At 40.9% G+C, this 26,147-nt stretch overlaps 1 protein-coding gene across 2 annotated transcripts in view; it reads left to right on the forward strand.

The window, feature by feature from the left end:
• The window catches only part of LOC119741788 (protein SSUH2 homolog), a 59,368-nt gene that overhangs the window by 26,269 nt on the left and 6,952 nt on the right, over positions 1-26,147 (forward strand). For both annotated transcript variants that reach the window (XM_038217694.1, XM_038217687.1), the window contains 4 exons: positions 502-632; positions 3,746-3,838; positions 4,500-4,602; positions 10,261-10,365. In XM_038217694.1, coding sequence (XP_038073622.1) covers positions 502-632; positions 3,746-3,838; positions 4,500-4,602; positions 10,261-10,365 — 432 coding nt within the window. The remainder of the gene's footprint in view (positions 1-501; positions 633-3,745; positions 3,839-4,499; positions 4,603-10,260; positions 10,366-26,147) is intronic.

Below are 26,147 nucleotides of genomic sequence, written 5' to 3' on the forward strand. Positions count from 1 at the left end.
GAAAACCGGAGGGCCCGGAGAAAAACTCTCTTGGCACAGGAGAGAACCAACGCACAACTCTACTCACATGCAATCCGCGGCCAGGATTCGGACCGTGGTCACCTTGGTGAGAGGCGAGCGCTTTATGCACAAGCCACCCATGCCACCCTTCATAGGGGACTCCATTATACATGTACATGTACATGGAAGGTGACAGGTTTAAATCCTGGGCCCGATATTATGGCTTTGTATACTGTAAGTAGAAAATCCCTGCTTACTATAGCAGAAAACTCCTTGCATATTTCACAGGTTAGTGAGGAATTCTGGCTTACACTCACTCATAAATAAGGATTCTGTGCTTACAGCACGTAAGCACAGAATGGTCATTGTACATGTAAGTGTGGAATTCTGTGGTTAGCAGAGCAACGAAAGTGGGTCTTGGTTGGTTAATTCCCAGCTATAGCATGTAAAGGATTTCTACAAAGGTTTTCAAATTTTGTTTTATTTAATTTGGGTTTGTAGATTCATTGTCATCACTGTAATGGTAGTGGTCATGTTCATAGTCCTCTCTTGCATGATGATGACCACCATGGACATCATCACCATGACAACCATGTTGAGTGCACCTGGTGCCATGGAACTGGACATCAGAAGTAAGCGCTTGTTACATAACATAAAGTATACTTTACAGAAAACAGTGATAAATTATTATTTATATCAAGCTTCCACAGAGTCCAAATAAATCAACGTCATATTGTATGCTTTCTGGAAAAAAACCCTGGATGACAACGCAATATTTTAAGGTATCAACGCTCATTTTTGGATCCCACACTCAAAGAGTGTAGAAACTCAAAGTTTTCAACCAGTCAACAGAGCGCAGGCGCACACAGGGTATAATACACTCTATTTATTAACAACAAATATGGGTAGCTTCGAGCAGTGCAAAATTTGCAAGAGAATAATTAAATGAAAATTTGAAAACTCAAGACGCTGGAAATATCTTGAAAGCAACCAAGACGAGAGTAAATATACTGCCAGTGTATTTGGCAGAGAAAAATCTACGGAAAGATTTTAAGACGCTGAAAAAGTTTACGCTGCAGGTTTTTTGTCAAAGTTCTAAATTAAACCTTGGTAAATGTATAAGTAGGAAAGCAGATGGCAATTATTACAAAGCACCATCAGGAAATTTGTGGTGTTTTTTTTGTCAAGTCAGTCCAATATAAATAACAATAATGTTTTGGATCAAGTCAGCCTGATATAAATAATAATTATAGAACATTTGATGCCTTTGTTCAGGGGATAAAAGAATATATTGCACTTGCTATAACAATATTGCACAGTTCGTAGACAAGTGCAACTGTGTTATAGCAAGTGCAATAATACTTTTATCACCCTCAAAGCCATCCAGTATATATATATTTGTGATGTTACCTGTCAGAATCAGATACTTGTCGGGCAGCACTTGAAATGGAGATATTACCTACTCAAAAAACAATGCGGAGATGAATGTTTTCCCTTTCTGTATTGGGTGATGGGGCTGTTTTTTGTCTTCTTTCTTGGTTCTTGTGTGTAATTTTTTTTCTTGACAATAATTCTCTGCGGCTTTTCTTTCAAACAGTGCATGAACTTCAAAGTTTGGAATGAACATCAACCCTGATACAGAGGTGTGCATACAAGTGTGAAGTCGTGATGACATAATCTGTCAAATTACAAGCAATTTTAGTTCATAAAGTCACTGTTATGTTCCAATCATAACTCATGATCAAAATATAGAATCATGTTCATAAGTTATTATCTGAAAGACCATGCCTTGATAAACATTTGTACGTAAAGTCACTTGACCTTTACTTCTGGGTTTAAAGAATGGTCAAGTTTTGGCGAATTCAAAATACCGAAATAATTGTTGATATTAAAGGGAATATACATCATTTGCTTTTGCTGTAATTTTCAGAAATGGATGGAATTGGGGGGTTGGAAATATATAGCAAATATAGTTACACTGACTTTTTTGAGGTTTTGGGTTCGAAAATGCTATAAAAACCAAGAAAACAATCATTTTCCTGTAGTCTGGTTCCCTGACTCCATATAAGAAGAAACAGAGCAGTTTACATACATTGGGGAATTGTAAGGTCAGGGAACCAGTCTAGCTGGCTTGTACCCGTTCATAGGTGTGTAATCGATTGCAAACAAGTGCGATGGTCAATTGGGGCCAGTATTTGAAAAAAAGCCAGTTGTTTCCAACGCTGATCGGCCGATCAGCGTTGGAAATTGATACAAAAATAGCACTTTTCTTGAAAATGACAGTATACCAGTTGCCATGATTTTACAGGATGCTTTACACTGTCATTCACTAACAGTCCAGCAAGGTTATTCAAAATCATTTGGTAGTTTTATTTTTTGATGTTTGCAAATGTTGTATTTTCCCTTTAAGACAGACGTAATTTCATTCAAATGGTTCAAGGGATAAAGATGAAACCTTTTACAAACATGAACCCATATCCAAAGATGTGAAATAAGTTGTGACGTTATCGTGATGTCATCATTTATATTGCATTTGTTCAAATTAATAAATGCTTAAAAGTATAACAAGTTTGAATTTCATATTTAACTGTTTTTTTTTCATTAAAATCTTTACAACTGAGTTTGACAATTTCAAATAAAAATGTTCCACGCCCCATTACCAAGTGCGTTTCATTCTATAAATTAAGGTTCTAGGTGTCCTATTTTCCTGTCCCTGTTACTTTGGTACTTTGCAATTGCCATGGAAGTATCATTAAGAATAACTTTAAATGATTTTGTTATATGTTGGGTAAGTAGTTTGCAATATATGATCTCTCTTGGAGGATGACTGCATTAAGGAGTGCATCAGAATTATAACATCATAGGTGCCAGATGTAACAGGGACAGGAAAAGTGGACCCCAAATTCATAGATTAATCCGACAAACAAAATTAGAAGCTATTTTGGAGGTGGAACCACATCCGCAAGCATGCTGCAGGCATTCCTAAAGGTAATGTGTGCTTGCATTTTGGTATTCTCTATTGGTCGGGGGAGCCGACCAGTGGGTGCGTACTACCTGAGCATGACTCGTGCAAGCCTGGCACTACCTCAGAAAACGGCAGTCACCAGATAAGTCTATAGAATGACCCGATAAAAAATGTGTCTAAAATATAATGTGAAAGTTTTAAATTGTTATTTCAAAGGGGTAAGATCTTTATTTGTACAGTACAAAACTTATTTTTGCCAAGCTGCCAAGAAGTATCTGATTTTGACAGCATGTCACATTCTTTCCTGAATGATACAAATACATGTTCATTTATCCATGGAGGAAGGAACATGGAGGATGTTCCTTCCTCCATGATGTATCCATTGTAAGATACTTCATATTTCATTTTGCAGTGTAGTGATTAGTAAAGTATGGTGGTTCTAGAAAGTGCTAAAAGTTGTCTTTGCATACATTTCTCTAGTCTTTTGCCTTTGTGAATAGTCTACTATGCACAAGGGTGCCCCTCATTAGAAGTGTTTTTCCAAGAGAAACTCTTCATACATACATGTAAGTCATTCCTACATGACCTCGTATCATGTGACACTGGAGAGGAATCTTTTACAAGAAGTGCCTTTGTGCTTTTACATGTATCAAGTTAGTCTGTCATTGAAAATGTGTAGTTAATGATTGAATATTCTGACATAATGTCTTACAATATATTTATATTTACGATATGGTACTTACCAATTGGTGCTATTTAATTTGTATTTGATACATATAGATGTAAAACATGTCATGGCCATGGACAAGTGACTTGTGGCAGTTGTGCTGGAGCTGGAAACCTGAAAGTTTTCATCAAGCTCACCATTGAGTGGTAAGTATTGGCCTACAGTGCATTATATAAATGTATGACTCGACATTACATAATCTGATGCCTTAGAATTTTTGATTGCAGGGAGTGACAGACAACAGTACCTTTTTTGTGCCTGTTCATATTGAAAAAATAGTGTGACTTCATCGATCTCTTTTGGCCTGGTTCTAGACATTTAATTGATAAACCAACCAGTTTCTTCTCACAGGCAGTATCAAAAACTAGTTGTCATTTGTTATCCCTTAAAGATTGTCTAGAAAAAAAAGTATTGATTGATCAAATTTCAGTGGCTACCCACATAAACCACCAAACATAGCTCTTTGCAGGGGGGGGGGGTGTTACATGCACCAGTGGAGTTACAAACATGCTTATAGGTATTTTAATACTTCTTGGTTGTGGATGGTTATATTCAGTGTTGTCCAAGGGCTTGCAAAAATCTCAACAAGCTTACTCGGGTGGGACTCGAACTCATGACCTCCTGCCTACTAGTGCAGACGTCTTACCTCTGAACCACCTAGCTTGTTGGGGTCAGCCGGTCGGTTCGAGTCTGATGTAGCAGCAGGTACCACAACCAAAGTTTTTATAAGATGGAATTTGATTATTTTTCTTTACAAAAGAAAGACAATGACATGTACACTTGAATGTATTTTCTGATAAATGGTAGGTTCAACCATTTGAGTGATAGTATTGTGGAGAGAACCTCTCTGCCTGATGAGCTGATCCGAGGTGTCACAGGAGAAGTTGCTTTCACTGAGGAACAACCAAGGGTAAGCATGCGTGTCTTGTAAGAACTGCAAACAATCAGTGATGGTTAAAACCTCAATAAATGTTTGGTATAAAACCCTTACAAATACATATCATATATCATTGAAAGCGGAGTTGTAATAATCAAAGACTAAACGTGGATTCAAGTCTTCGCCTGCACTCAGGTTCCTGTAATGTAACATCTACCATCAAAAAAGTTAGTCTTTTATGCCCCGCGGCGAAGCCAAAGGGCCATACTGTTTCCGCCTTGTCCTCCTGTGGGTGGGTGGGTGGGTTTGGTGTGTGTCCGGAGAAATCTTGTCAGCGCGATAACTTGAAAAATACTTAACATATAAACTTCAAATTTGGTTTGTGGATTGTTTTAGGTAATCCTAAGAAGCTTATTGCATTTAGGGCCGAAAAGTCAAGGGTCAAGGTCACAGTGGCTAAAACAATAGAAATTTTCATCCAACTAGGTTTTGCCCTGCACCAATGTATAAATCTTGTCAGCTCGAATAGCTCGAATAACTTGCCTAACTTGGGGCCGAAAGGTTAAAAGTCAAGGTCACAGAGGCTAAAACAATAGAAATCTTGTCAGCACAATAACTTGAGAATTACTTTACGTATGAACTTCAAATTTAGTTTGTGGATTGTTCTTGGTAATCGTAAGAAGCCTATTGGATTTGGGGCTGAAAAGTTGAGGGTCAAGGTCACAGTGGCTAAAACAATAGAAATCTTCATACAACTAGGTTTTGCCCTGCACTGACATATATTGTCAGCGGGATAACTTGACTTAACATATGAACATCAAATTTTGTTTGTGGATCACTCCTGGTAGTCCTAAGAAGCCTATTGCATTTCGGGTGGGACTCGAACTCAGGTCAAGGGTCAAGGTCAGAGTGGCTAAAACCATATAAATCTTGTCAGCATGATAACTTGAGAAATACGTAACATATGAACCTCACATTTGGTCAATGGATTGCTCTTGTAACCCTAAGAAGCCTATTGCATTTAGAGCCGAAAGGCCAAGGGTCAAGGTCAGATTGGCTAAAACAATAGAAATATTTTCAGGGCGATACCTTGAGAAATACTTCATATATGTGGACTTCAAATTTGGTTTGTGGATTGCTCTTGGTAATCCTAAGAAGCCTATTGCATTTGGGGCCAAAAGGTTAAAGGTCAAGGTAACAGTGGCTAAAACAATAGAAATCTTGTCAGCACGATAACTTGAGAAATACTTTACGTATGAACTTCAGATTTGGTTTGGGGATTGTTCTTGGTAACCGTAAGAAGCCTATCTTAAATCTTGTTCAGTATCAAATTGAAATGGGATCCTTTATTTTGTTTTATGTACAGCTCATTTTTAAGGAGCGCGAGCGCGATCGCGCTCCTTCGCGCTCCTTAACACGGTTTCTGGCGCGCGAATAATAGCGCTCCTGGGTAAATTTGTAAGCTTATTAATTGTCGACTCCAGTTTTTGTCTACATAAAGCCAACAGTAAAATCTTGTCAATCCAAATTTTATATACTTGATTTCTTAACTTGTCATCCCGATGTTTGAACGATTTTGTTGTGAAAAAAATCAACAAAAGTAAGTCGAATACCTACGTAAAATCCACCCATAATCATCGCAAGGATTTTGTAAACATCGCAGTTACTCGAGCCCATCCCATACATCATGTACATGGACACATTAGCCATTTTCTTTTCATCAACGACATTTAGCACGTTCCATTATGATCAAGGCAGGGTACCAGTTACTGGTATGGCAGGATCGTCATTCAGACGTGCACCGCCATTAAGTGAATAAAATGAAATAATAATTTCGGTTGAGATCAGTTTATAAATTAGTTTATAAATATTTATAATGTAAAACTAAATAAATAAACCTCCGATGAAGTGAAAACACAAAACAATTATGAAATGGATGGGCCGAGCAATTAAAACCACCTACTTTGTAATACCAACACCCCTATTTTTCGATAAAATGGACGTGGCCCAATCACACGTGTTGAGTGTGGTGCCGGGCGATCGCGACGGTTTCCCGTCCCGATCCCACGCATAGTACGCGTAGGCCTACTTGTACTTGTGCGCGATCTAATACTGTGCAGCCAGACAATTAACAGTGTGAAATTACATCGTTTTTCTGGAAGTTGTGATATTCCAAAGGGAGCCAGAGTTTTTGAACGGCATTTTGAATGATCTCCGGTACATCTACAAGAAACTAGCGTTCATTTTTGACAAGTTTGGGTTGGAAATACCTTACGAAAGGTTGAGCTCATTTGTCCCACAACGATAGAGTGCAGAGCGATTTTCCGTGTGTCGACTACCGGGCTATGCCCGCAAGCGCGGCGGTCAACTGGCCACCCGTGCACGGTGACATTGTTTGTGTGTAGTACCATTCGACATTTTGTAATGGCGTTTAATACTTGTACATTTCTGTGACCTTACTTTCGATCCTTTTATTTTTTGTGCCCAAAACCAAATATTCATATAATTATTTTCCTTTTCTATTTTACTAATTTTGAGGATTTATGTGACAAAAAAAGTATTTCTTTGACAGATGTATGACCGGACTTAAATTAATTGGATTTTTTTTGGGGGGGGGGCTCTATTCATCAATTTGGATATAAATTTAGAACCCCTCAAAAACACAGTTACACCACATGATACATATGCAAATTTAAACAAAAACAAATTTTAGTAAAGTTAGTAAACCAAAACAAACTATTTGATAAAAAAAAAATCAATAAATAAAAACTGAAATAAACAATAAATAAAACAAAAAATAAAAATAAAATAAAGTGAATATAATAAAAACGAAGTAAAATAGAACACAAAAAACCCACTAAAGAACCACAAGTCAACTCCAATTTGTTTTTCATTTTTATTTCCAATTCCACATCAGGATGATTCACAAACAAGTAAAACTTAAACCTAATAAATTGACATGAATTAAGCACTCAATTTGTAGTGAACAGTCGCATCTGTTTCTCAGTTCTGATGCAAGTGTGTGTGCATGATATGAAAGGCTTCAGGAAATGATTTGGATTCATTTTTTACTTTGAGCACAAACATGCAAATTGAGCTCCTCGGACTTCCCAGGAGAGCAATTTTGGGTGCTCAAATTGAGCTCCTCGGATTTCCCAGGAGAGCGATTAACTGAGCTCCACGAATTTCTAAAAATGAAGGCCTGAGCTGTTTTTTTTTTAAATTCAGCTTGTTTGTACAAGATCTCTTCACATTCACTCACACTTTTAAGTCACATACAATGACTTCCCAACAGAAAAGCAAGGAAATACGTTATATCTATTCTGAGATCATTGGGATTAATTCATATATCCTACAGAAAACAATTATGATGTCAATGAACGTTCCATGTGACCCAGGTACATGTAAGTTGATGTTAAATGAGTGAAGTCATGTCATGGGAACAGTCACGGTTGCGGGGCATTTGTGTCTGTTACCACACCTGACTTGTTTTACATGAACTTCCTGTATGTTACAAGGGAACCATTTTAAGGGTCATAGATTATCTTTCGTGTACCTCCTCACTATGAAATGTACACCTCCTCACAAAAGAAATGTACATCTCAACAACTGGAAAATGACTCGAAGTTCTTTTTTGGGATGAATGCTAATGTATTTTCTATATGGGAAGTTATAAAATGTGGTAATCCCATGCCAAGTTAAATTCCAAAAAAGTTGCCAGGTAGCAACTATTAAGAATTCTCCACAAATCTGCTGGGATTTTCTATAGTTTCTAAGAAAATACTCCCGCCAATACCTACAATTTGTACAAATGCATTGCCAGTGTACATGCACACAAAATGTGATTACTTATAATGAAATTTCCACCAAAGGGAAACAAATCAAAACCTCTACTCTGCATTTACCTCAATTAATAGTCACAGTGATTCCTAGCTTAAAGCTAGAAATAGACAGGTGGCTTATGGGTCGAATCGTGAGACTGGTCCAAAGCACCAAATTTGGCACGTCTATTGGCGATACAAAGCACATTTAGAAGGGGTGATACCTGAAAATTGTTTTGGAATGGTATATTTGCATATATTTTAGAAGTAGTTTTTTTCTAAACCTCAGTATTGATGAGCTAAACGTCAGAATCTATCCGGTGACAGGCTTTAATAGGTCTGTGAACTGGCCTCATATTGGTACAATTGACAGGCTGTGGTAGGTATGTTAACTGAGGGTGCCATGCCTTGACTGACATTGATAGATGTGGTCAGCGTTCGATTTCCCGGTATCGCATCTCATTTTGCGACGCAAATATGCACAAAGTGCTACGCATTTTCCAAAATAAATCGCACATTGTGCGATGCAAAATAATTGTATGTATATCATGCATACATGTATTAAGTAGTGTTCAGTTCTGCGTAGGACCATCACATGGTTAAAAGACTCAACGCATACCCATGGTACGCCGCTCCCTGAAAATCTCACCACAATCCTCCAAAGCAGACAGCTATTTTTTAACACATATGAATTTCACTCCAATGGAAAGTTTAGTGTACCAGGTTTCCGAACATGTCCATAAACAGCCGTTTGATGGATGATGAATGGACCACCTATGCTCCGCCCCAAAACTTTCCACTAGCGGTCAATGTTTATTGGTTGGAACGAAAGCGGGGCATGACCTGGGCCGGATCATCAGTAACGGGATCAAGGGCGGATCCAGAACACAATTTTTTTTGGGGGGGGGGCCAAAAAAAATTTTGGTCCCCCCAAAAAGTGGGTCAAAAAAATTACGGCGTGGGGTTTTTGGATTCTATATGCTCTGTGGTGCGATCTGAGGCAATTTCTGACCACTTTAACCATTTTTTTTTTTAGGAAAAGATGGTGGTGTACTCATTGCCTGCCTTTATTGTGATGTCACATCCAAAAAAAAAAAAAATTGGTTTCGTTTTGGATCCGCCCTTGAACGGGATTGGATCTTCGAACGTGATTAGCATGTGGGTGGATTTCCCATGCCCAGCCTACTTGAAGGGGTCACTGATTCACTTGGCCTTTTAGGATATCAGAGCTGGCCATATACAACATTCATTTACGATGAATTCATATACATGTACGATGAATTGAAAAATTGTAATGTGGAAAGCCACTACTGAATGCACATTAGTTGTCATTACATGGATCCAACATTTCTTATTTATCATATCATGCGTCTTTTTGCCAAAATTGTCTTTCATTTTGCACAGAAATGCATTTTATACCTGTGTGATCAGTGCATATTTTTCGATTTTGATGCGGTCACGTGCAGCGCCGCGTGCAGTTCCCTGTCTATTAATGCTTGTTTCATTAAAGGTGAATCTTATCTATCCTTGTTTTTAAGCAGTTGTAGATAATTTATTGTCCTGAGTTTCTGTTTCAGCACCAAGCAAAAATTAACCCAATCTTGGCTCATAAAAATTTCAGTTGTGCATGGAGACCTATATTTCAAGGAGGTCTTACATGTATGATCCGAAGTAGTATTTTCCTTTTGTACCACTTTTGGAAAGTTTGTATATCAAAAATAAGAATTGAAAATTGAATCAACCATATTTTCAGGGGAATGAAGGAGGAAGCTTATACATGTATTCAATATTTTTTCTTCTTCTTATTTTTGTAGCCACTATTGATGAGGCTTATAATATGAGCTTGTTTTTGTTGACTTACATTTACTAGGTCTGGCCAATTAATCATTTTCCTGATCAAACCATCAACCAAGCATCCAAACAGTTGGTTCAGCAGCATACAACTGGATTTCCACTGGAGCGCATTATTTCACAGGTTTGTGATGTATGATTATTAAACAGTTTTCTTTCTTCATTGACTGAGGTTGTGTTAGTTTATTGTGGGAGAGGGTGCAATTTACAGTATACTATACATTTGTGCTCTGGCACAGTCACATACTGTATGCCCATCAGTGAAAATAGGAAATATTGCTGTCAATGAAGGTAGTTGTGTGTGCAGCTATTCTTAAAATTAGAACTGAACTTCGCCCCTGAATTTTGTCCTAATTCTCACCCCCCAACACCCCCTCTCTTAACACCCCCCTCCCAAAAAAAACCCCAATGAAACCACCCAAGTTCAATTTATTCGACCGTGCTCCACTATTAGTCCAGTGGCATAAGGAAACAAAATTGTGACACGCTAGATTAAAGCAATGTGGTACACTTATTGTGGGTGGCATGGGTGGTTTGTGCGTAAAGCGCTCGCCTCTCACCAAGGTGACCACGGTTCGAATACTGGCCGTGGATCACATGTGAGTAGAGTTGTACGTTGGTTCTCTCCTATGTCACAAGGGTTTTTCTCCGGGCCCTCCGGTTTTCCTCCCCCCGGAAAAATCAAACACTTTCGATCTCAGGCTGTGCTCCGTGGTCATATATGGGTTGATGTGGCCAGCAGCCATAGGCACCTTTACGTACCAGTGGCCCGACCACGTTGCAGCCGCATCCTTCGCAATTCAGCATACCAGCTGCGAGTAAGGATGATTAGCCTCCCAAATTAGTATTATTATTATTATTATGCACCGCGGCGAAGCCGAAGGGGCATACTGTTTCCGTCTTGTCCTTCCGTGGGTGGGTGTGTGGGTGTGTGTGTGTGTGGGTGTGAGCTTGTCTTACATACGCAGTGTGGACTTCCGAACAAAAGACGTCCACATAATGTAGGTAGCAGCGACGAAGTGTGGACTTGCCCACGTCCACACAGTGTTTCCCCATTTCTGGAAAACAGGTTTAGAGGCATTTTTGGGTTAGGTTTATCTGTAGCAGAATGAAGAGAAACACTAAAGGGAATCATTGAAAAAAAATTGGGTTGTAAGAGTTTTCACAGTTTGAGAAAAATGAGTTTTTCCACTGGTGTTCCTTAACTACACGAAAAGAAAGGAAAGTCCACACTAGGTATGTGAAACAAGTCTGTGTGTGTGTGGGTGCGTGTGTGTGAGCTTGTCTTACATACGCAGTGTGGACTTCCGAACAAAAGACGTCCACATAATGTAGGTAGCAGCGACGAAGTGTGGACTTGCCCACGTCCACACAGTGTTTCCCCATTTCTGGAAAACAGGTTGAGAGGCATTTTTGGGTTAGGTTTATCTGTAGCAGAATGAAGAGAAACACTAAAGGGAATCATTGAAAAAAAATTGGGTTGTAAGAGTTTTCACAGTTTGAGAAAAATGAGTTTTTCCACTGGTGTTCCTTAATTACACGAAAAGAAAGGAAAGTCCACACTAGGTATGTGAAACAAGTCTGGGTGTGGGTGCGTGTGTGTGTGTTCCTGTATTGTATTACGCTCGAGGACAGACAACAAAAGGAGCACAAAGGGGCCATTCATCCTCAAACGACGGTGTCTATTGTCCTCGAACGCCGGTTTGTGCACTAAGTCTATGGGAAAGGTTTAGATCAGGGAACAAAGGAAAACACAAAGCCAATCCTCGGAAGCATAGCAAAAAACGACTGGGTGGGTGGGTGTGTGTGTCCGGACAAATCTTGTCAGCGCGATAACTTGAGAAATACTTAACATATGAACTTCAAATTTGGTTTGTGGATTGTCCTTGGTAATCCTAAGAAGCCTTTTGCATTTGGGGCCGAAAGGTCAAGGGTCAAGGTCACAGTGGCTGAAACAATAGAAATTTTGTCAGCGCGATACCTTGAGAAATACTTTACATATGAACTTCAAATTTGGTTTGTGGATTGTCCTTGGCAATTCTAAGAAGCCTTTTGCATTTGGGGCTAAAAGGTCAAGGTCACAGTGACTAAAACAAAAGAAATTTTGTCAGCGTGATAACTTGAGAAATACTTTATATATGAACTTCAAATTTGGTTTGTGTATTGTTCTTGGTAATCCTAAGAAGCCTATTGCATTTGGGGCCGAAAGGTCAAGGGTCAAGGTCACAGTGGCTGAAACAATAGAAATTTTGTCAGCGCGATAACTTGAGATATACTTTACATATGAACTTCAAATTTGGTTTGCGGATTGTCCTTGGCAATCCTAAGGAGCCTATCGCATTGGGGTCGAAAGGTCAAGGGTCAAGGTCACAGTGGCTAAAACAATAGAAATCTTGTATTTATTCTGAGATCATAGGGATTAGGGATTAATTCATATAAAACCTACAGAAGACACTGATGCTGTCAATGAACGTTCCATTTGACCAAGGTACATGTAAGTTGATGTTAGAGTGGTGTTATGTCATGGAAACAGTCACGGTTGCGGGGCATTTGTGTTTGTAAACACACCTGACTTGTTATTACTGTAATAGGTCCCATAAATTACATTATAGTGGGTGCCTGGTTTGGTTGGCCTACATGTAGGTCAAGGTCGGACCAAGGTCAACGTTTACATGGTGCTGTATACCAGTGTTGTAGTCGAGGCCAGATAGTCCAAGACCAAGACTGAGACCTGAAGTTCCGTGACCGAGACAAGCCCCTTCAAGGCGGACCGAGACCGAGACTGATATGGTCTGAGACTGAGACCGAGACTTGAGACCGCTGATAATAAATAACAATAATCTAAATAAAAAACAAGACACATAATTATAGTTGTAAGTTGTAACCTTTTTTATTCTATTACAGAAAACATCTCACCTCTGTTTACCTACATTTGCATATCAGTGTGCATGCGCACAAACATTTGCTAAAAAGAATAGCGCCCAAGCCTCACCCTCCGCGCCCACTACATGTCCCTTAAATAGCCCTGTTACACAAAGACTCCGCCTAGTTTTTTCAGCGACGTGTAGCGTCAACACGTACAATTTAACCGTATTCGCTGTGCTTGTAAAAAAACAAAACATGGCGGACTCCGCCAAAAATAGTAAAATTAAGAAATCTATTTGCTCAAGTTGTAATCTTCCGGGAAATCACCCTCCAATCAACACTCCAAGCATGATATTTCCGCCACTACCGCCAGGTCTAATCCCTGGTTTCGACGGTAGGAAATACCCCGGGAACAGGCACTTCTCTCCAGCGAGAGTCACTGCAAGATTCCCGGAAAATCCCGCACATTCGACAGTCTACAAGAGCACATGCAAGCAGCAGAAGAGATCGACACTCATGTACTTGCGGGTAGGGGAGACTTGGCGTTCGATACCCATAGGTCCCTCGGTAATTATAATTCGACCAGCCCGCCCGGTCGCAGAGGCGGGGCACCACCCGACCACTGCGATCTTCATCATACGCAATTACACACCATGATCAAGCTTTCCGAGCGAACCCGAGATTTTCTCCATCACCTTCAGCACCAAGTGGACTTTTGCGTGTATTTTATATATTTTATTATTTTCTGACTTTAGAAATACAAGTTATAAAGTTTGATGTACTTTTATTGGGAACACTGTGGAATTAAATGATCTGAACTGAAGTTTGGAAAGGACTGTACTGCCACGCGATATTGACACCAGTCCTTTATTTTTAAGGAGCGCGATCGCGCAGGCGCTCCTACTGCGCTCCTCGATTGTCTCAAAGGAGCGCAAAAAATAGCGCTCCTCAAAAATCCAAAATAAAAACGCCAAGGATTTTAAGTTTTTAGCTACACTTATTGTTCATTTGTATTAATGCCCAAACTTACGTTTATTCTGCGGAATTTTGCTATAAATGAACGAACACTGAGCTCGTACATACTGTCAAAGATCGTGCGTGCACAGCAGCTGTATACTGTATGTGCACTATCTACATATCGCATAGAGCTGCATTGATGTATGAAAACACGTGGGCCAGCAGTGACTGGTTCCCGCTGCGCCGCACACTGTGGGCCAAAGAAGGCATGATGGAAATGCGGTAACCAGCCAATGCAATAGTCGCGCGCGGTGTGCCGGTGCATGCACGTAGTACATGTGTTTTGCATGCAGGGCGGACGGATCCGGAATAAACATCGTAAAAATGCGAAGAAAACATCGATAAGAAAGATGATCTTTGCAAGCTAATTCACAGAACTTGATCTCTCTTGTCTGTGTATGTATATCCCATGTTCATGAATTTATTTCAAGGAAGTACTACTGGTTTATGAAGTGAAACGATGCAGCGTGTTTCACCGAAAACTCATACCGTAAAACGAGGCTCATTCCCGGCCCACCCACACACAGTGCATCATGCGGCACGCTCTCGAACCAAGCAAAGTTCAGACATTGATAGCCAGTTTCTCGTCGTGACTAGCATTGTGCATACTTGACCTGCATTTTCCATTATTTTTAAGATAATCGACGGCAAACATTTCGATAATACTTAAGGCTTATTTTTGTCATTTTGAGGCCCTTTTTATGTAGCTTTCGTAGTGCAATGGAAATAGTTCAGACTGAAAATTTTCATGTAATTTTAACGAATCTGAATACAAGTACTCAGTTGCTTTATGTGCCGTTTATTAACTCCATTTTCCAAGTACAATTAAGTGATGAACCAACTGACAACTGTATTAAAATATGAAAGCGTAAGCAGTAGTCAAACCTTTTATTGATCTCCATTTAGTTATTTTTTTTAAAATAAATTTTACCTTGTCTTACTTTTTACAGTTACAAAAACGAAAGAAGTAACACCACTTGAGCATATTATTATGCAAAAACTAATAATAATGCAGCCCCTTGAATAAATCCTGATATTCAAAACAAAACAAAAACAATGTTAATCCGTCGTTTCACCGATGTTTATCCATGGATTTTAAGGAGAGCGATTTACTCTCCTCAAAGATTTGAGGAGAGCGATTTATAGCTCTCCTAGATTTTCTTTAAATGAAGGACTGTGACACATGGTGCAGCGTGGCCACACATCAAAATGGAAATTCCCAAGAATTCCCAAGAAAATGGAAAAATAATCTCAAGGATCGAAGTCGTCACTCGTATGTGCTCGTCGTGGTTTTACCCAACAGAGGATGCACTTTCTTAACCAGATAAGCGACCTTGCGTTACCGATGGGTACTCGTTGTGGGATTTCTCCACATTCTTTGAAGGATTTTGGGGTTCCTGTTTAACTCCGAGACAAAGATTCCATTCTAACCGTGGATTTTACATCCAGTGAACGCATCGTCGTGGTATTTCTCCACATTACTCCGGTGACTTAACCAGCTGCCCGACTGTCCACAGCACTGGGTGATCGACCCATGTGTTTTGATTACTTTATTACTCATTGGAGTCGTCTCCCATGTTCGAGATTGCCACAGGCCTTGCGCTAACTTTTTTTCCTGGCTAGCCCACTGGGCTATTTAACTGGATATTTTACTAGCCCGTTTAGAGTTTTACTAGCCCGTATATAACAAATAAGAAAACCCCAAAATTTGTTATCAGCTTACCAGTGAAGAATTTGACATTACGTTTGGCAAAAATCGCCACATTTTGCTTGCTTTTGGACCTCCGAATGTGCGCGGTGAACACTCCTGCAACTCCCAGTACAGCTAGCTGTGGCCAGTCAAGGTTAGAAAACTTGATAAACAATGTGAACGAGAATAATGTGCACGTGCGGTACCGCGCCGTACCGTGTGCTATGAACCCACCAGTCTACTCTGTTTGTGGCATTCGCGGTCCGGTCGCTTATATCGCCCTATCACGCGAGTATCACGTTTCGAAAACACACATTAAAACATCCACAACGACTCAGTTTTTGCGATCGTGTATTTATTATCACCAAAAGCATTATATAGTTTGATCAAAATTTTTACAGGTAGGTTTAATACTGAATTTTTCACTAGCCCACCGGGCAACCAAGGAACCAAGTTTAGGTAGCCCGGAGCATTTTTCGTTAGAATTTGTACGCCGGGCTAGTACTATTTCGAGGCCTGTTGCCATCTTGGTTTTCTCTTCTAATTCCATTCATTTAGTGAATATATGGTGACAGCCTTTCCATTAGCATCACTCGACCGGCTAAGGGTAAGCCTTTCAGGTTTTCCATCCTATCTGGGTTCAACCCTCTTGATCCTCTACTATTGAGCATGTTCATAACACAGACTCACGTGTATCTATGCTCAAGCTGCATTTGGATAGAATGTTGCAACCTGATGCCACTTTTAGTGTTATCATTTATAAGATTGTTAAAAAAAAAAAGTCTTGACTCTCCATAGACTTGTTCTCAAATGTTTACTGGCATCTGGATGTTGCATTCTTTCCCTGCTTCTTCCCAATAGATACGATTGTGTTGGGGAATGTCGTGAATGAGTATTCCTTCTACAGATTCCTTCATAATCTATTACTGGGTACTTGAATAACTTGCTCGGCTGGCCTTTTTATATTCATCAGCCTGTTGGGATGGTTGGTTGATTATTACAATAGACCAAGGATTACTGCCTTACTCTTCCATCTATGCCTCAGGGCCTTCACAGAATCATTATTTTGTCTGGCGCCCTTGCAAGTTGCCTTGATATCTCTCTTAACTGATGCAGTTTTGTTGGAGATTTTATCATTCTGTTTATTGTCCAGATTGTTGGAATTGCATTGGGACTTGTTGCTAATTTCCGGCTTTATGGCATTCTTGAATGAATGTTTCTTTCATTAGTCGGTCGCATAATGTCAGGTTAATTGGCAAGACTATGGTGCAGGATTCCATACTTTGAGATAGGTTAATCCTCATCGGTGCTTAGCATACATGTACATCTTCTACCCGGTATGTCTGTCTCCAACCAGCATGATTCAACTTACTGAGATTAATTTCTTCAGCCAGGAGTTTTGTAGACCGGTCTTCTTCATCCTCAGCATACAGCAGAATTTTGACATATCTTCACTGCTTCGAGTCTTTAGAACAAGTATTTGTCCTACAGAGTCCGGTCAGACGTGGCTTTATGTAACTTCATACATAAGGGGTTCATCAGACACTTCTTTAAAGCATTGTCTGGAATTCTTGTCTACCACAGTTCTCCCTGACCATGAGCTTCTGCCTCAACATACTGTAGCCAAGGGAAGAGTTATTGAATTGGATTGGCATGGAACTCCTCATGTGGCCGAAGGCTACTTATAGTTAATAAATATTGATGTGAAGCGAGTGGACACGGAGAGATGACTAGATTTGATTAATTGATGATACTTTATTCGGATGAAGATGCAAAATATACACTTGTGGCTCTCTCGAATATATATACAAAAAAAACCCGACAGTCAAATGGGTATACAGTTGTAAGTCTGTGGAATTAAAGAAAACAAAATGGACATCTCATTAGTTTGTTATCATTTAAAAGTACATGTACATAGCAATTCAATTCAGCATTTACAGCTTAGCTCCGCAATGTAAATACGTTAATTTATATGTAACAATTGTACCATACAATCCTGAAAGAGGTTCAATATATTTTCTTATCAAAGTTCCAAGGATATGCAATAAATGCATTATAAAATCCCAAATCCATCCATTAATAATAGGCCAGTGAATAATTATTACTGTCAGAGTCCGTGTCCTTTAAGACACACCGTAGTGTTTATGCAAAACTGTGATTTCATCATGTCTATTTATAACACATGTGATTTGCCATCTTATAATGCGCTGTGCAAAACGGTCCTTTTCGGGTCCGCCACCAAACGTGTAGGTAGTTAGATTAAATTGTGTCCCAAACCCTAACTATTACGGATAAATTTGCTAGATATGTTACATAATTACTATGCCATATTCTCTCATTATCATCCCTGTTTCCATTGTGCAAATCTCAAGTCCATGTGCTGAATCGAAAAAGGGTAATTTGGGATTCATTTATCGTATCAATCTGGTGAAAACGTTTGCGGGTAAAGCACATGGTTGTACACAACGACTGTTTATAAAACGACTGTTGCATGTTTAATCTTAGCTTTTGCTGATAAAATTGGAAAAACTTCAACATCCAGGAATTTAATTATTTAACTGAAGCTATTTGGAATGTGTACATATATTTGTAAAACTTGCCATCGTGGAAACTGGTTGTCATCCATTTAATTTTACCTTGCTTAACAAAATCCAATCAGTTACAAAACTAATAAGATAATTCTGACATTTAAACTAATATTTGGCGGAGCCTCATGGTGCATAATACTGCCGATGGTCTCTGAAACAGTGCTTTAGTTTACTTTAGCATCACGTAATAAGAGAAACTTGAAGAAGCACGTTCTACTTTAGTTATTGCTTTACATTTCTTGCTAATTCACCTTACAATTATGGCCAATTGTGCCTAAAGCTGGTGGGAAAAGGTGATATTTTATAGCATGTATTCCCTTTAATATCGAGAACACTTCTCTTTCAAGCATAATTACAATTGAAGAGAATCAAACCCTTTGTATTATGTGAAAATCTATCCATAGTATCTTTACACAAGGCTTCTACAAAATTTACAATAAAAATTGAAAAGAAAGATATAAAAATTAGGTGTGTACTCACGCCTAGGCTGAACAACGGTCGTGCCACCACCAAACGAAGGGGAAATTGTCCCCAACTAGATGTAGTTGAGCTATAATCAGAGCACTTTAAATTGTAGGTGTGGTCTGATCGCAAGCAAGTGGATGAGTGTCTCAAGCAATGCCTTGTCATTACACGAAAGCTAAGTTATGCAGCACGCAATGCAGCTCAGAAAGTGTTAACAATATTCTGGAATGCAAGGTATGTTGGAATGTTCCTGGCCAATGCAGCTAGTTATGCTAGAATGTGATTGCAGGAAAGTTAAGGAACCAAGCGAGGGCGTTGCAATAAAAAGTTTCTGTAACTACAGAGGGCGCTAATTATGTTATCAAAATAATGGCTCATCATATTGTACAGCCTATGTACTATGCTTATGATTATATTAGAAATATTACCGAGACCTGTCTGTTGTAAAACACGACAGGTCACAATACACTCGTTTGTTGCTTTAGAGAAGGATATCCTTCCTTAGGGAATGAACTAGATCAGGATACTTCCAACTGGATGGGGTTTCGGTTTACTTCACCCTTTTTCTCCGTCAGTAGAAGTCTGACATATGGCGGCCCATTATCAAACTTTGACATGCAGCAAAGGACTTCAGATGGAAATGCTGTCTACTTCCCTCCAGTCTCTGAAGACAGGTTGGTTTGCCGCTTCCATCAATCATTGGGATACTAATACTTGTACAGTACTCATATACATGTATGTGGGTCATCAGAAGTGGAGTTCCGCATTATTATTACCTACATACGATACAGACCTTTTTGATTTTCACAGTTCCTTTGGGTCTTTATAAGAATCACTGTTGTTGTGGCAGCATTCCTTCTTACAGCAAAACAGATCCATTTGCTCTTGTACTTACATGATAGGCTTTAGCAGACCTTACATGTATCCCAGTATAGCCTTTAACAGTCTGCCTAACTTGCACTTGATGTTGTTTTTCATCTTCAGTATCGAGCTCCTTCACAACAGCTGACCTACCGGTACCTTGAAACATTTTCCAACTTGGTTTCAGTCATTACTGGCATCTTGATGATAGACCTAGTTCCCTGGTGCATGACGCACAGGCGCTCTGTTCAGCCTTTCCTGTGTCTTTCCCATCTACGCTAAGAGTCATCTCCAAAGGGATTCCAGTTTACCCATCTTAGCTATGACCTACTGCACTGATGGCCTTTTCAGGACAATGTACAGGGTAACTACATCTTCTACCATCGCAATGGGTACCTCGGACAGGGTTTGAGATTCCATCTGGATGGTCATTTAGTACCAAGCACTTGGCCAACTAAAAGAGAGCCAGTTGCATTCCTTCAACCAGAGCTATTGACAGTGCTTAAGGCCTTGCATTTGCTCATATCCAAAGTCCTAATCAAGCTTGTCTTGGTCCAGACGGACAATTCCACAGTTCAGATGTAGTGTACTACATGCATCGTCCGGGGAACTCGCTCTTTCTTCCTGCCTGTCCACTTCAGAGCCACCCAGTTGGCTGTTCCGTCTAGCATTCCACCTGGCCAGAAAGAAGGTATTGAATTCACTTCAACAGAATGATTTCTTCTGCCATCAGTATTCAGATAAAGGTCCTCAACATTCTCAGAATGCTACCGGTACTAGCACCTATCTACATGTATTTGCATTCCTTCCAGGCTACCAGCTTCCAATTCCAGCCTTTCGCCAAATTTATACTCATCCTATGGTCCTCTGGTCTAGAAGAATCCTTCAGCTTCAACGCGACAGGAATTCATGCATTTGATAGACAGAGTTATGAAAATAACTGTAGCACTCATACATGTAGCTCCTTTTTGGCCACGGCAGCCATAATCCCTTTACTTCTGGACCACCTTGGTCTTACAACAATCATTCTACACCCAGACACAGCCACTCTCCATCTTTGCGCCTGGATGCTATCATTATCTTAAAGCTACAGTCTTTACAGTCCGAAGCAATTTGATTACCCATGGGTATGATAGTAGCTGCCAATCCCCGATCTGCATCTGCACCTTCGTTTGGGATTTTGCTGACAATCTTTCACACCAATTTCAGATATCTACTGTCCAGGGTTACCGATGAGCCATAATTGAAGTCCTCTATCAGGGTTCCATTGATAGATCTACAGTTTCCTCAAAAACAACCTTGTCACATCTGATGCATGACAGGTTTTTACTGTTGACCTCCTACTGTGAAGTACCGGTAGATAGGCCTACCATCTTTGGATCCAAGTACCGTCATTGGGTCACCCACCTTAGCCCCATTTGGAACCAAAAGGTACCGATACATTGAGACTCTCCTTTCTGTCAGCTTGCGAAACCCATATTCTTACTGGCTGCTTCAGTAGCTTGCCTTAAGAAGGGAATTTCACTAATTTACCAGGTCATAGCCATTGGCACATGACCGCATTCACTTTATTCCATAGGTGAAGTTCAACACATGGAATAAATCAACTTATTTCCAGACCAGATATTTCCGGCCAAGTTGACATCCTCTTCATTAGTAGCAGAGGATATGGTGGTGCCCCATGCGAGCTCTGCAGAACTACAATGCTCACACTGAGCCTTCAAGAGGCTACATCAAGCAAATGCTCGTACAGTCATCAAAATCTCAAGCTCAGGAAACACCCAGCATGACAATTTCCTGGACTGAACTGCTCGGAGCTTCCTTTTCAGATACAGGGAATTGGACTCTCTTTTTCAGGTATCAGAAAAGCAGATTGCTGGAAGAACCCTTACACTGTCACATCTTGCTTATAGCTGTTGTGCAAGCAGAGGGTTGCATTACCAGAAATTCTTCCAGGAAACTGCACAATCAGCAGCCCGCAAGCCCACAAAGCTCCATTAGAATAGATAGGTAGCACCTGGGTATGTCTATGCAACCTTTTCATGCCATTTAGAATTGCATGTAGGCCTAGTTTAGACTTTGTCCTTGCTGCTACATGTCCCTAAGCTTCCATCCCTAAAGTCTGTCGGTGCTACTCTGTAAATGTAAGTAACAGAGGTGAGATATTTTCTGTAATGGAATTCCTAAAATCCAAAGGGATTTTCCATTCTATTAAGAAAATACTCACCTCTGTTTACCATCCTTCCCAATTTATAACAAACAAACAAACAAAAAATAGGAGTCTTTGTGTAACAGGGCAATTTAAGGGACATGTAGTGGGTGCGGAGGGTGAGGCTTGGGCGCTGTTCTTTTCAGCGAATGTTTGTGCGCATGCGCGCTGATATGCAAATGTAGGTAAACAGAGGTGAGTGTTTTCTTACTAGAATGAAAAATCCCTTTGGATTTTAGGAATTCTTGAATATTACAGACAAAAATTTGACCAGTGGCAGTGTTGACAAATTGATACATGACACCTTACTTGAGCAAGATGTAGTTACACTTAAGAAATATGGGCTTTGATATGTTGTCTGCCCCCAATCTTGACAAAAGTAAAAAGTTAAAGGTAGATGTTTCATCTGTTATAGGAACTCGGATCCTAAACTCCACAGTCACCCCTTGGTTTCAGCTATGACTTCTAACGGATACTTAAAGATGCAAGTTTAATTAAAATAAATATAGGACTTAACTTCTACCAAGACTTGTGTACTTGATTTTAAAAAATGGGAGCCAGAAAATGTTGAATCAATTTTTTAATTTCCGACATGGAATATGGACTAGTACATGTAGACCCACTAGTTGCGAAGTGGTAGCCAGATATGGATTTTTTTAATTTTCTGACTGGGATTTTATTTTTGAGCAATAATGGGGTACTTCAAATGAGCTGCCAGAAAATGGGGTTTCATCATACACTCTCATGGCAACAGTGAGTGGTAAGTGGTAACTGCTAAGAGTGTGTGAATTCAATGCTGGCAAACCAGGTAGGAAAATTTACTTTTTCTTCAAAGTACTGTCCCAAATTTAAAAGAACATGGTGTGGGGTCGAAAATGTCACTAATTTGGAGCACCTCATTTACTTTAAGATTAGAAAAAATGCAAGTGATTACGTCCACAGGGGTGGGCTAAACTACACAATCCCCAAAAATGCAAATTGCAAATTGTTACAAGGTTATACTTTGCTTTATGTGCCCGAATCAAATGTCGGGTAAATGCCAAACTTGTTCCAAATTGTTCAGTGACTGGTACTGCTGCAGCTTTACATGTACTTTCCAACGTGCAGTCCAAACCAACCACGATATCTACGGGCTAGCAAATGTTTTATTTATCAACGGTACTGAACGAAGTAATCACAAAGTAATTGATCGAGCTGTAAATGCTACATATTGCTGGTCTCGAACAGTGGCCATCTCACAACCCAGTCATTCGGCTCTGTCCATTAGCAGTGGCTATCCTCCAACCCGGTCATTTGGCTCTGTCCATTAACAGTGGCCATCTCACAACCGGGTCATTATCACACAGTGAAGACTGGCTCCTCCCACTGTTATTCCCATTAACAATAAATACCATTTTAACGAAAAATATACAGTTACAGTGCTTCAATTTTGTGACTTTTCTTTTGGCAATAGTTCCAGACCTTTTTGTGTTTATGTTCAGTGGCCATATTTTAGCATGCGCGTGGTACCCTGTCTCTTCAATATGCGTTGTTATTTAGCACCCTAGCCGGGCCCAGGCTGCGCTGGACAACGTCTTCATTGCCTTACGACTGACATCCAGGGTATGAACTGCTGCTGCAGCAAAACAACTTACAATAATTTGTTTTCATATTTTTACCTGATGGATGAATTCCATTACAGAAAATACCTCACCTCTGTTTACCTACATTTGCATATCAGCGCACATGCGCACAAACATTCGCTGAAAAGAATAGCACCCAAGCCACACCCTCATTGTCCACTGCATGCCCCACGCCCACAAAGGACCCTGTAACGTAATAGCTCGTCCTAGTTTTTTCAGCGACGCGTAGTGTAAAGACGTACAATTTTTAGCTGTTCTCGCTGTGATTACAAAATGGCGGACTCCGCCAAAACCAAGAAGAAAACGTGTCTCAAGCCGTTCTACTGGAAAGTCACCCTCTACTCAATCCAAGCGTGATAATTCCTCTGCTACGACTGGGTCCAATCTCCCGGGTTCGGCAGTTGGAATTTCTCCGGGGTCAAAGAATTCGCCAATGAGAATTACGGCCACTCCCCGACAAATCCCGCATTCTTACGGCAGTCTGCAGGAGCACATGCACGGTTCGGAACAACAGGTCGACTCGCATGTGCAGGCGGGACGGCGGGGCTTGGCGTTCGAAACCCAATGGTCCCTCGGTAATCCGACCAGCCCCGCCAGGTCACAGAGGCTTGGGGCACCACCACCACCACCAGCATCATCTTCAGTCAGCCATACTACGGGTTCGTATTCTCAACCTAGTTTTACAAGCGAATCTCGGCGAGATTTTCTTCATCATTCAGAGCCTCACACGTGGTCCTTTTTCCCGAACGATCCTCGTCACTTCGACCACAATACTCGCACTCCGTATCCACTCAGTGTTCCAACCTACGACCCCAGACTTTTCCGATGGGATTTTCACACCATTACACACCTTATCAGGGTAATTCTTCACATTCTCCGCGAGATCATGGCGTACCTTTCACAGGACAAAGACTCCGTTCTCCGAAACGCTTCGGTGAACACACCAGCCGGGCGGGGAGAGAATGCTGCGATTCACGGCGCCGTTCCCGGTCTCGTTCGGACTCGACATCGACGATCGACATCGGCGCCGACATCCTTCTCGTCATGATCGTGATTACTCACGGTCGGATTCTGGTCATCGAAGACGACACTCGCATTCTAGATCTCCTTCAAGGTCTTCTTTTTCCTCGGGCCAGACAGTGGATGAAGATAGTCTCTCCAAGGTCCAACGGGCTAATATTACAATGACGGAAGTGGGTAAGATCCTTCAGTTTCCAACCCCTTCCCCAGTCGAATCTACTCGACCTTCATATCGCAGAGATTCTGGTACTCATAAATCTAAGCCTTCGCAGCCCACTTTTCCTATTGATAGAATGTGTGCTGACTCTATGAATGAGTCCCTTAGTCAGGTGCAAAACAAGCACTCTCTCTCTTGTGGACCAAGCAGGTTTGCAGGCATGTTCAACACCAATACAGCGGACACTGATAGATTATTTTCTACCCCTTCCTTGTCTTCTCAGGCCAAAGACTTGTTGAGACGTGAGAATCCGCAATCTCATAAGCAAATTTTTGATGCTAAGATGATGAAAGAATTGCCTACTTGGATAGCCATCTGCTTCAAGGGGCCAAAGTGGCCTCTTTCTCCATCCTGTTTAAATCGGATACCCTTGCTCGATGTTATGGAGATCCTTCCTTGTGTGAGCCTTATAAGATACCCGAAATGTTCCATTTTTTGGATGATTGTCTGAGTTTTTGCCTCAAGGAATTTAGTTTGGGTTTTGCTTCAACTTTGTTGCTGCGACGCTCCCTTGTTGTAGTCAAGTTGTTTCTCCCTTCACTTGGGGCGAAGGATCGCATGCTAGACCTTCACCTGGCTGGGCGTGATCTCTTTGACAACAGGTTCGACGAGACTATGTTACATGAAGCCCAACGCCTCAAAGTGGAAGACAAGTTCGATCTTCGTCGGCGTTCAGCCAAACGCCCCTCTACATTTGCTCCCAGTCAGCCCAGCAAGAAGTATCAACCCCCGTTTGCTACCGACAAGGGCTCCAACCAGTCCAAGAATCAGGGGCATCAGTCTTCTTCGTCTTCCCCCAGCTACACCAGGAGACAGCCCCCCAGATATTCGCTGCCCTTCAAGTCCCGGGGGTCGCGAGGTAACAAGGGCCTTTGACTACAACGCAGTTTTCATCCCTCCAGCTTCGGGTCCAGTGGGTGGTCGTCTTGGGGAGTTCAGTCAGAGATGGTCTCACATAACCTCGGACACTTGGGTTCTTCAAACTATCTCGACAGGGTACCGTCTGGAATTCACCATCAACCCTTCTCTACAACCTCCAAGACGACCAACTCCTGTTTCCTCAGATCCTGCACGCCGGGCGGCTTTGGAGAAGGAAATCTTCTCTCTGATAGACAAGAATGCCATCATTCTGCTTCCAACGGGGTCCACTCTTGGCGTCACCTCAACCTTTTCCTTGCACCGAAGAAGTCGGGCGATTGGCAACCCGTCACACTCATCCTCAGGCGTGGAAGGTAGATGCCCTCAGCTTCGACTGGACAGGAATGCATGCTTATGCCTTCCCCCGATCTCTCTCATTCAACGGGTTCTGACAAAGACAGAGTCGGAGCTATCCAGAGTAGTCCTCATAGCTC

This window comes from Patiria miniata, unplaced genomic scaffold (genome assembly GCF_015706575.1).
Source record: "Patiria miniata isolate m_02_andy unplaced genomic scaffold, ASM1570657v1 HiC_scaffold_11, whole genome shotgun sequence".
NCBI lineage: Eukaryota > Metazoa > Echinodermata > Asteroidea > Valvatida > Asterinidae > Patiria > Patiria miniata.